At 48.3% G+C, this 11,751-nt stretch overlaps 2 protein-coding genes across 3 annotated transcripts in view; both read left to right on the top strand.

The window, feature by feature from the left end:
* ilkap (integrin-linked kinase-associated serine/threonine phosphatase) lies at positions 1–6,542 on the top strand. Its single transcript, XM_068704863.1, has 10 exons — positions 1–332; positions 963–1,127; positions 1,756–1,873; positions 1,954–2,060; positions 2,469–2,562; positions 2,716–2,803; positions 5,595–5,731; positions 5,810–5,929; positions 6,008–6,089; positions 6,290–6,542. The coding sequence occupies exons 1-10, from the start codon at positions 290–292 to the stop codon at positions 6,428–6,430; spliced, it is 1,095 nt and encodes a 364-aa protein (XP_068560964.1). The 5' UTR covers positions 1–289; the 3' UTR covers positions 6,431–6,542.
* A 1,342-nt stretch (positions 6,543–7,884) lies between these two features.
* The window catches only part of zgc:162872 (BAR_ACAPs and ArfGap_ACAP domain-containing protein), an 18,581-nt gene continuing 14,714 nt past the window's right edge, over positions 7,885–11,751 (top strand). For both annotated transcript variants that reach the window (XM_068704842.1, XM_068704851.1), the window contains exons 1-9: positions 7,885–8,237; positions 8,333–8,390; positions 9,803–9,922; positions 10,022–10,075; positions 10,193–10,251; positions 10,382–10,565; positions 10,666–10,710; positions 10,838–10,933; positions 11,357–11,431. In XM_068704842.1, the coding sequence (XP_068560943.1) occupies positions 8,185–8,237; positions 8,333–8,390; positions 9,803–9,922; positions 10,022–10,075; positions 10,193–10,251; positions 10,382–10,565; positions 10,666–10,710; positions 10,838–10,933; positions 11,357–11,431 (744 nt within the window). In that variant the 5' untranslated portion in view covers positions 7,885–8,184. The remainder of the gene's footprint in view (positions 8,238–8,332; positions 8,391–9,802; positions 9,923–10,021; positions 10,076–10,192; positions 10,252–10,381; positions 10,566–10,665; positions 10,711–10,837; positions 10,934–11,356; positions 11,432–11,751) is intronic.

Genomic DNA, 11,751 nt, shown 5'->3' with positions numbered 1-11,751 from the left:
TAACGGCTCTGGTTGAAGCTAACTTGATGCTAGCTTGACAAGAGCTAAACTAGATTTCACAGTGGAGCTAAATGACCAACGTTTAGGTGGATGACTTGACGGACAGTAAACCGACAGACTGATGTAACCTCTACTTAAATCAAACCCCAACCGTCACCTCTGCTATATCACACGCGGACACTGAGCCGTACCGGTGCAGGTAGCCGTCTAGCGTTAGTCCAGTTAGCTCCTTCCGGGCTAGGCTAGGTAGCTGTGTTGGCTAACACCGGAGCTAACGCTAGCTCTCAGAATGGATCTCTTCGACGACCTGCCAGAACCGACACAGAGCTCCGGTGAGTCCGGACGAATTAACCAGTAACACCAGTATGTTAACATCAATAAAGAGTTATTGGTGAACAATTCTCACCACTAATTACTTCATTAAATACATTAAAACATCATGTATTACATAACGTATCTTTATCCAGCTCGTTTTATTTTGCTACTCCTCAATTTTCCTGTTTTATACGCTTTTAATTATTTATTTATTACCCCATTTCCTGTTTATCCTAATGAATATGTAATGAGGTGGGCGTGTCCAGAGCAGTGATTGGTCCAATAGAAAGAGCGTTTGTGATGAAACTAAAAGTTAAAGTTGTTGAAACAATCTTTGATCCCAGCCTCTCTACAACATATATAAATATAAATTATATATATATATATATATATATATATATATATATATATATATATATAAAAAGTGAGTTATAACAGCACCTGTTTATTATTCTCATTGTCCATCAATCTGCAGTTCATATTTGATTTAATATAATAATTCAAGTTTAAAGAGACACATCTGACTGTTCTAATGTCCACAAACACAAAGGTGCTGCGTTCACATTCATCTTCTCATTTGAGACTCTTTAACCAGGATCTTCTCTCCATCATGAAGCTTCTTGTTGCTGGTTTTGATTCTTCTTCAGGTCCAGTTCCATCAGCGACCGCAGCCCCACCACAGGCCACCACAGAAGAAGAAGAGGAGGAGGAGGAGGAGGAGGAGGAGGAGGAGAGAAGACTAAAACGGAGAAGAGAAGAGTCACATGATAACAAAGAGGAGGAGGAGGAGGTCAAGAGAGTTTGTAGAGAAGGTTTTCAGCTCTTCACCACCATGTTTGTTTCTCTTCCCCTCCAGCTCTGTACAATCTGATGATGTGTTCAGGGACTGACGTGCAGAGACTGACGTTCAGGGACTGACGTGCAGAGACGATGCGTTCAGGGACTACCGTGCAGAGACGATGCGTTCAGGGACTGACGTGCAGAGACGATGCGTTCAGTGGCTTACGTGCAGAGACGATGCGTTCAGGGACTGACGTGCAGAGACGATGCGTTCAGGGACTGACGTGCAGAGACGATGTGTTCAGGGACTGACGTTCAGGGACTGACGTGCAGAGACGATGTGTTCAGGGACTGACGTGCAGAGACGATGCATTCAGGGACTGACGTGCAGAGACTGACGTGCAGAGACGATGCGTTCAGGGACTGACGTGCAGAGACGATGAGTTCAGGGACTGACGTGCAGAGACTGATGTGCAGAGACGATGCGTTCAGGGACTGACGTGCAGAGACGATGCGTTCAGGGACTGACGTGCAGAGACTGACGTGCAGAGACGTTGCGTTCAGGGACTGACGTGCAGAGACTGACGTGCAGAGACGATGCGTTCAGGGACTGACGTGCAGAGACAATGTGTTCAGGGACTGTCTTGTGTCGTCGACCAGGCCTCCCGGTGCTGAGAGGCTACGTAGCGGCGCGGCGCGGCGAGCGTGAGGAGATGCAGGACGCTCACGTTCTGCTGCCAGACATGAGCGGCCATCTTTCCTCTCTGCCGGGTCGAGCGTAAGTCCTCCAAACAGGAAGTCGTCATCAACAGGAAGTCTTCTTCTCTCTGATGTTTCCTCCTTCTTGTCTCCTTGCAGGTCTCGTGTTTCCTACTTCGCCGTGTTCGATGGTCACGGAGGAGCTCGAGCCTCCCGATTCGCTGCCGAGCACCTCCACCACGTTCTGGCCAAGAAGTTCCCCAGCGGTGAGATTTAAAGGGACAGTACGCCTTTAATAACAATAACTTTATTTATACATCGCCCTTAAAAACAGAGTTTACAAAGTGCTTTGACAGACAAAGCAGCAAAAGAAAAATAATAATAATAACAGAAAGATCAGTGAGACAGTCAGTGAATATCAACTAATAAACATAAATAAACATAAAACCAGTCAGTAAAAATGTGTTTTAAGAAGAGATTTAAAATATATTTTGATGATCACGTGTCTTTATACTTCGACTACTCTGCATTTAAGAAGCCGTCGTTGTACTTTATACTTTATTATGAACAGAAACTACTGAAACACGGTGATGTTACACATGGTGACCTGTGGAGACGACTGAACGGACACAACGCTGCGTCTTCAACGGTTGAAACCTTCTCGTCTCTTTCAGGAGAAACAGGGAATATGGACACGCTCATCAAGAGATGTCTCCTGGACACTTTCCGACAGACGGATGAAGACTTTCTGAAGACGGCGTCCAGCCAGTAAGAGTTCACATGAAGACATCACAGGAACAACGTCCTTCTGTAGAGATGGATTTCAGCTTTTTAATCAGGAATAAACGTCCAGAAACCCTCTCAGACGTCTGTCTGTCTGTCTGTCTGTCTGTCTCATGTGTTTCGTCTCTTGTCCAACAGGAAGCCGGCGTGGAAAGACGGCTCCACGGCCACCTGTGTGCTGGTGGTGGACGACATGGTGTACGTGGCCAACCTAGGAGACAGCCGGGTAAACTGTCTCCTGTCTGTCTTCAGTAGCCGTAGAGACCTTCATGGTGACGTGGTGGACCTGTCTGTGTCTCATGTCCTTCAGTAGACGTAGAGACCTTCATGGTGACGTGGTGGACCTGTGTGTGTCTCCTGTCCTTCAGTAGACGTAGAGACCTTCATGGTGACGAGGTGGACCTGTCTGTGTCTCCTGTCCTTCAGTAGACGTAGAGACCTTCATGGTGACGTGGTGGAACGGTCTGTGTCTCCTGTCCTTCAGTAGACGTAGAGACCTTCATGGTGACGTGGTGGACCTGTCTGTGTCTCCTGTCCTTCAGTAGACGTAGATACCTTCATGGTGACGTGGTGGACCTGTCTGTGTCTCCTGTCTGTCTTCAGTAGACGTAGAGACCTTCATGGTGACGTGGTGGACCTGTCTGTCTTCAGTAGACGTAGAGACCTTCATGGTGACGTGGTGGACCTGTCTGTCTTCAGTAGACGTAGAGACCTTCATGGTGACGTGGTGGACCTGTCTGTGTCTCCTGTCTGTCCTCAGTAGACGTAGAGACCTTCATGGTGACGTGGTGGACCTGTCTGTGTCTCCTGTCTGTCCTCAGTAGACGTAGAGACCTTCATGGTGACGTGGTGGACCTGTCTGTGTCTCCTGTCCTTCAGTAGACGTAGAGACCTTCATGGTGACGTGGTGGACCTGTCTGTGTCTCCTGTCTTCAGTAGACGTAGAGACCTTCATGGTGACGTGGTGGACCTGTCTGTGTCTCCTGTCTGTCTTCAGTATACGTAGAGACCTTCATGGTGACGTGGTGGACCTGTCTGTGTCTCCTGTCTGTCTTCAGTAGACGTAGAGACCTTCATGGTGACGTGGTGGACCTGTCTGTGTCTCCACTCTGTCTTCAGTAGACGTAGAGACCTTCATGGTGACGTGGTGGACCTGTCTGTGTCTCCACTCTGTCTTCAGTAGACGTAGAGACCTTCATGGTGACGTGGTGGACCTGTCTGTGTCTCCTGTCTGTCTTCAGTAGCTGTAGAGACCTTCATGGTGACGTGGTGGACCTGTCTGTCTTCAGTAGACGTAGAGACCTTCATGGTGACGTGGTGGACCTGTCTGTGTCTCCTGTCTGTCTTCAGTAGCTGTAGAGACCTTCATGGTGACGTGGTGGACCTGTCTGTGTCTCCTGTCTGTCCTCAGTAGACGTAGAGACCTTCATGGTGACGTGGTGGACCTGTCTGTGTCTCCTGTCCTTCAGTAGACGTAGAGACCTTCATGATGACGTGGTGGACCTGTCTGTGTCTCCTGTCTTCAGTAGACGTAGAGACCTTCATGGTGACGTGGTGGACCTGTCTGTGTCTCCTGTCTTCAGTAGACGTAGAGACCTTCATGGTGACGTGGTGGACCTGTCTGTGTCTCCTGTCTGTCTTCAGTAGACGTAGAGACCTTCATGGTGACGTGGTGGACCTGTCTGTGTCTCCACTCTGTCTTCAGTAGACGTAGAGACCTTCATGGTGACGTGGTGGACCTGTCTGTGTCTCCTGTCTGTCTTCAGTAGCTGTAGAGACCTTCATGGTGACGTGGTGGACCTGTCTGTCTTCAGTAGCTGTAGAGACCTTCATGGTGACGTGGTGGACCTGTCTGTCTTCAGTAGACGTAGAGACCTTCATGGTGACGTGGTGGACCTGTCTGTGTCTCCTGTCTGTCCTCAGTAGACGTAGAGACCTTCATGGTGACGTGGTGGACCTGTCTGTGTCTCCTGTCCTTCAGTAGACGTAGAGACCTTCATGATGACGTGGTGGACCTGTCTGTGTCTCCTGTCTTCAGTAGACGTAGAGACCTTCATGGTGACGTGGTGGACCTGTCTGTGTCTCCTGTCTTCAGTAGACGTAGAGACCTTCATGGTGACGTGGTGGACCTGTCTGTGTCTCCTGTCCTTCAGTAGACGTAGAGACCTTCATGATGACGTGGTGGACCTGTCTGTGTCTCCTGTCTTCAGTAGACGTAGAGACCTTCATGGTGACGTGGTGGACCTGTCTGTGTCTCCTGTCTTCAGTAGACGTAGAGACCTTCATGGTGACGTGGTGGACCTGTCTGTGTCTCCTGTATGTCTTCAGTAGACGTAGAGACCTTCATGGTGACGTGGTGGACCTGTCTGTGTCTCCTGTCTGTCTTCAGTAGACGTAGAGACCTTCATGGTGACGTGGTGGACCTGTCTGTGTCTCCTGTCTGTCTTCAGTAGACGTAGAGACCTTCATGGTGACGTGGTGGACCTGTCTGTGTCTCCTGTCTGTCTTCAGTAGACGTAGAGACCTTCATGGTGACGTGGTGGACCTGTCTGTGTCTCCTGTCTTCAGTAGACGTAGAGACCTTCATGGTGACGTGGTGGACCTGTCTGTGTCTCCTGTCTGTCTTCAGTAGACGTAGAGACCTTCATGGTGACGTGGTGGACCTGTCTGTGTCTCCACTCTGTCTTCAGTAGACGTAGAGACCTTCATGGTGACGTGGTGGACCTGTCTGTGTCTCCACTCTGTTTTCAGTAGACGTAGAGACCTTCATGGTGACGTGGTGGACCTGTCTGTGTCTCCTGTCTGTCTTCAGTAGCTGTAGAGACCTTCATGGTGACGTGGTGGACCTGTCTGTCTTCAGTAGACGTAGAGACCTTCATGGTGACGTGGTGGACCTGTCTGTGTCTCCTGTCTGTCTTCAGTAGCTGTAGAGACCTTCATGGTGACGTGGTGGACCTGTCTGTCTTCAGTAGCTGTAGAGACCTTCATGGTGACGTGGTGGACCTATCTGTCTCTAGGCGGTGTTGTGTCGGATGGAGGCGTCGGCCGGAGCAGACGGACGGAGGAGGCTGTTGACTGTCCCTCTGAGTACTGAACACAACCCGACCATCTACGAGGAGCGGAGGAGGATCCAGAGAGCAGGAGGCACCGTCAGGTACACTCAGTGTTCAAGATGTGATCACTGGACCATACGAACGGCTAACGCTTGACTTCCTGTCTCTGTGTGTCTCAGAGACGGCAGAGTGCTGGGCGTCCTCGAGGTGTCTCGCTCTATCGGAGACGGTCAGTACAAGCGCTGTGGAGTCATCTCATCCCCCGACACCAAGAGGTGTCAGCTCACTGCCAACGACAGGCAAGAGCACGGTACGGCTGTTAGCCTAGCGTAGCATCAAGACCGCCGCTGACGTTTGTCCCCTCTCTGTCTCCGTAGATTCATCCTCCTGGCCTGTGACGGTCTGTTCAAAGTGTTCTCTGCCGAGGAAGCCGTGAAGTTCGTCCTGGACGTCCTGCAGGTCTCTGTCTCTAAACTGTGGTTGACTTCACTCTGTGGCGGTTCTCTCTTCAGACACCACAGAAGAAGAAGCAGCTCTTCATTCGTCACGTTGTAAAGTGTCCTTCACTGGACGTCTACAACCTGCTTCTTTGTATCTTTGTGCCGTCATAGTCGGTGTGTTCAGTCTGACCTCGTCCTAACTACCCCCCCCCCCCACAGGAGGGGCCTGTGGAGCAGAGGGCGGGGCTGACGGAGGAGGAGCTGAGGTCTGAAGCTGCTTGTCAACAGTTGGCCAGTGAGGCGGTGAGGAGAGGCTGTGCTGATAACGTCACTGTGATCCTGCTCTCTATTGGCTTCTGAACACACACACACACACACACACACACACACACATGGTGGACCCTGACACACACACACACACAGGTTGATCTCCTCGTTGAGTCTGTTTTCCAATAAAGATTGTCTCTTCGTCTCTTTGTGTCTTTGTCTCTTTGTCTCGGCTGTAGCAGTGGTTTGCTCAGGTGAGGTGTGTTTAGCTGTGTGTGTGTGTGTGTGTGTGTGTGTGTGTGTGTGTGTGTGTGTGTGTGTTCTATGTACTAAAGGTGTACTACCTGTCAGAGACGTGCTGTTGGTTGTGTTTAGTACAGCCTCTCACCACTAGGGGGCGTGGTGCCGGTGTGAATGAGGGCACCGTGACATCTGGAAGTGGAGACGACAAACCACCTCAAGCTCAACCTGGACAAAACTGAGCTACTGTTCCTCCTGGTGAAGGGTTGTCCACACCGGGACCTGTCCATCACCATTGATGATACCGTGGTGACGCCGACTCGGACTGCGAGGAACCTGGGTGTGACCCTGGATGACCAACTGTTGTTCTCAGCAAACATCTCATCCGTCACACGCTCCTGCAGATTCCTGCTCTACAACATCAGGAGGATTCTCCTCTTCCTCACTGACGAGACGGAGCAGGTTCTCATCCAGTCTAAGACTCTGGTGCTAGAATACAGGGCAGTGAAAGGAACAGCTCCTTCCTATCTCCAGGCCATGGTCAAGCCTCACACCCCCGCCCGACCACTTCTCTCTGCTGCCTCGGGGCGATCGGTCGTCCCATCGCTCAGAGGTCCTGGCGGCCGATCGACCCGGTCACGTCTGTTTTCTGTCCTGGCCCCACAGTGGTGGAATGAACTTCTCACTGACGTCAGGACAGCAGAGTTGCTGCTCATCTTTCATCAGGCTGAAGACCCACCTCTTCAGGAAGTGCTACCCTGAGCCTTCCACTCAGTACTTATTGTTTTCATACTAGCTTGTTGCACTTATTGTATTCGTATTACTTATAGCACGAACTGTTTCTCTTGTTTCTGTACTTTGGCTCTGAGTTATGCTCTGCTTCATGCTCTTAGATGCTTGTTTAAAGGAAATGTACTTATGACTTCTTTTGATTACCAATGTTGATGCACTTATTGTAAGTCGCTTTGGATAAAAGCGTCTGCTAAATGACTGTAATCTGATGTAATGTAATAATGAGGGTCATTGATGCAGGTGTCGAACAGCTGATGAAGATGAAGATGTGGTGTGTGTGTGTGTGTGTGTGTGTGTGTGTGTGTGTGTGGAGGACGTGCTGGTCCTCTCTTGGTAATGTATTTATTGAGAGACGTGTCTGATTATTGTGTGACACTAAACATGATCTGTTAGAACATGTGACCTTTCTTCTTCAGTTTTTATCTTTTATTTGACTTCACTGTCGGAGATGAACCTCCGTGACGTCATCGTCAGGAAGCGTCCCCTCATGAATATTCATGAGCCGATCCTTCGCCACACGGTGTGCAGGATGCACAGACAGCTGTCGCACTGAGGACGCGCCACACACCGTTATAGTGACACTTGTACCCAAACACGCGTGACAGGCAGGCGCGCGTGCACGATGCCCGATCGATCGGCCGTATGTGAAACGCATCGAACCGGCGCGAGGAAGAAGTTTACCGGAGTTAAACATGAGGAGAGCGGAGCTGCTGAGTGGACGGGCTAACTGTGAGCTAACAGGCTAACGGTCAGTATGAAGACGCTTTAACAAACTTTATCAACACTTTGACTCGGGGACAACAACTGAAGACAACATGGACTCGCTGCTGGACTTTGAGGAGTGTGTCCAAGACTCACCTGACTTCAGGTAAAAGTACACACACACACACACACACACACACACCTTAGCATCCACAAACTGCGCATGTGCAGAAGTCCTGATGTTTTATGTATTTTGTTCAGACTGAAGCTCGAGCTGTTCGAGGCGGATGTTTCTGTGCTCGAGACACAACTAGACAAGGTACAGATACTTCTACTGCTAACTCTACATTACTGCTAGTACTGCTGTGAATACTACTACTGTTACTGCTGCTAATACTGCTGTTAATACTACTACCGTTACTTCTACTACTACTACTGTTAATACTACTACTGTTACTGCTGTTAATACTGCTGTGAATACTACTACTGTTACTTCTACTACTACTACTGTTAATACTACTACTGTTACTGCTACTACTACTACTGTTAATACTGTTAATACTACTACTACTACTTTTAATACTACCACTGTTACTGCTACTACTACTACTACTGTTAATACTACTACTGTTACTTCTACTACTACTACTGTTAATACTACTACTGTTACTTCTACTACTACTACTACTGTTAATACTACTACTGTTACTGCTACTATTACTACTACTGTTAATACTACTACTGTTACTGCTGTTAATACTGCTGTGAATACTACTACTGTTACTTCTGCTACTACTGCTATTGTTAATACTACTACTGTTACTGCTACTGCTACTACTGTTAATACTACTACTGTTACTGCTGTTAATAATGCTGTGAATACTACTACTGTTACTGCTACTACTACTACTGTTAATACTACTACTGTTACTGCTGTTAATACTGCTGTGAATACTACTACTGTTACTTCTACTACTACTACTACTGTTAATACTACTACTGTTACTGCTACTAATACTACTGCTAATACTGTTAATACTACTACTTTTACTACTTTTAATACTACCATTGTTACTGCTACTACTACTACTGTTAATACTACTACTGTTACTTCTACTACTACTACTACTATTAATACTACTACTGTTACTTCTACTACTACTACTGCTACTGTTAATACTACTGCTGTTACTGCTACTACTACTACTGTTAATACTACTACTGTTACTGCTACTACTACTACTACTGTTAATACTACTACTGTTACTTCTACTACTACTACTGTTAATTCTACTACTGTTACTTCTACTACTACTACTGTTAATACTACTACTGTTACTACTACTACTACTACTACTGTTAATACTACTACTGTTACTGCTACTACTACTACTGTTAATACTACTACTGCTACTTTTACTACTTTTAATACTACCACTGTTACTGCTACCACTACTACTGTTAATACCACTACTGCTATTACTGCTGTTTATACTACTACTGTTACTACTAATACTGACAATGTTTCTATTACTACTACCACTACTACTATTATTGCTCCAACTAACAGTATTTCTATTAGTACTACTACTCTACTGTTACTGTAAAGTACAAGTACACGTGGCTGAATCAGTTCCTCACCAGACCTGTTGGCTCATTGTTCTATGAACCACATCGTCGTACCAGTGAAGGGATCTCATTGGTCTGTGATCCGTCTCTCCGACCAATCAGGTGATGAAGCTGTGCGGTAAGATGGTGGAGGCGGGACAAGCGTACAGCGCAGCCAATCAGCTGTTCCTGAGCGGCCTGGCTGAAATCTCCATGGACCACGAGAAGGACGGCGTCGTCACAGTATGGAGCTAACGATGCTAACGTGACATTCAGTGGCTCTACAGACAGCGTTTTACTGTGAAACGTTCCTCACTGACTTCCTGTTTCCTTCCCCCTCAGAACTGTCTGAACCAGTTCAACCAGGGCCTTCAGGAGATGGTGAGCTTCCACACTGTGAGTATACACACACACACACACACACACACACACACACACACACACACACACATCCTGATCAGTAAAGACCTTTAGGTTCTAGTACCTCTGTTCATCTCTGTCTTCTGTCCTCAGATGTTGTTTGATCAGACTCACAGAGCCATCACCCAGCAGCTGACCAACCTCTGTACACAGTAGGTCCAACACACACACACACACACACACACACACACACACACACACACACACACACACACACACACACACACACACACAGTGGGGTTGTCATGGTCGTCATGGTCATGATGGTGTGTCATCCCTGAGGTTCCTGCCCCAGCTGGTGGAGACCAGGAGGGAGTTGGTCCGGATCGGTGAGGACCTGGAGACGGCGGTGCTGAAGAGCTCTCAGGTGTCTCGACACAAAGCCGCCGACGCAGAGCGAGCGAGTCACCTGCTGCTCGCCACGCGCAAGTGCTACCAACACTTTGCCCTGGACTACTGTCTGCAGGTACACACACACACACACACACACACACACACACACACACACACACACACACACTGGTTGGACATCAGACTCTGAAGCTTCCTGCTCTCTTTGTTTTCAGCTCAACACTTTCAAGACTCAGCAGAGAGTGGACGTCTTGAACTCGGTGAGTTCTTCAGTCGGGAGTTAGCTTAGCTTAGCTTAGCTTAGCTTAGCATAGCATAACGACTGTAAGCGGGGGGAACCTGCTAGCCCGATGAAGACCTCAAAGCGGTGTTTCTGTCTGTCCTCAGATGTTCTCCTTCGTCCACGCTCAGTTCACCTTCTTCCACCAAGGGTTTGACCTCCTCAGAGACCTGGAGCCCACCATGAAGACCATGGCAGCCCAGGTCCTCCCCTCGACCCCCTTCACCTTATCTGTACCCATGACCACTTAAAGGGCCAGTACTGCTCTTCTGAAGTACTTCTACTTACTCTGTGTAGTACTAGTATGTTAGACCTAAAAGGATCAGTATCAGTTTAAGTGGACACCATATTAATCATGTCTTCACCCTTATGACGGAGAAGTGAGGCTGTTGTCCCTGTGGTGACCGTGGATAAGTGTCAGTCAGAGGGTCAGAGGTTCGATCCCCGTCTCCTGCTCCACTAGTCACTGAACGTAGCTGTGTCTACGCTGTGGACACATCTCATATCTCTACAACAGTACATCCTCCTCTCCTCCAGCTGTAGAACCTGTAGTGTGTTTATGTACTGTAGTAGTACAGTGAAGTACTGTCTCTTTAAAGTATACGTCCTCTGTGTTTGTGTTTCAGTTGTCTCAGTCGTCAGCAGACTGTGCAGCTCAAAGAAAAGATCTGGAGAACAAACACCTGCTGGTGCAGCAGAGAGTAAGACCTCTACTGTCCCTCTGTCTGTCTGTCTGTCTGTTTCTCTGTCTCTCTGTCCCTCTGTCTGTCTCTGTCTGTCTGTCTGTCCCTCTGTCTGTCTGTCTCTCTGTCCCTCTGTCTGTCTGTCTGTCCCTCTGTCTGTCTGTCCCTCTGTTTCTCTGTCCCTCTGTCTGTCTGTCTGTGTCCTCTGTCTCTTTGTCTGTCTCTCTGCCTGTTTGTCTGTCTGTCTGTCTGTCTGTCTTGTCTGTCTGTCCCTCTGTTTCTCTGTCCCTCTGTCTGTCTTGTCTGTCTGTCCCTCTGTTTCTCTGTCCCTCTGTCTG

Source organism: Cebidichthys violaceus, unplaced genomic scaffold (assembly GCF_023349555.1).
Source record: "Cebidichthys violaceus isolate CVI_PGR_0920_01 unplaced genomic scaffold, fCebVio1.0.p SCAF_1, whole genome shotgun sequence".
Classification (NCBI taxonomy): Eukaryota; Metazoa; Chordata; class Actinopteri; order Perciformes; family Stichaeidae; genus Cebidichthys; species Cebidichthys violaceus.
Note: the sequence above shows the minus strand (reverse complement) of the source record. Positions and strands in the feature narration are given on the sequence as shown.

Bases quoted from the DNA above. Each gene is read 5' to 3' on its own strand.
- ilkap (XM_068704863.1), top strand. From the start codon at position 290: ATGGATCTCTTCGACGACCTGCCAGAACCGACACAGAGCTCCG. The intron at 1,874-1,953 runs GTAAGTCCTCCA...GTCTCCTTGCAG, and splicing joins TCCTCTCTGCCGGGTCGAGC to GTCTCGTGTTTCCTACTTCG. The intron at 2,563-2,715 runs GTAAGAGTTCAC...CTTGTCCAACAG, and splicing joins CTGAAGACGGCGTCCAGCCA to GAAGCCGGCGTGGAAAGACG.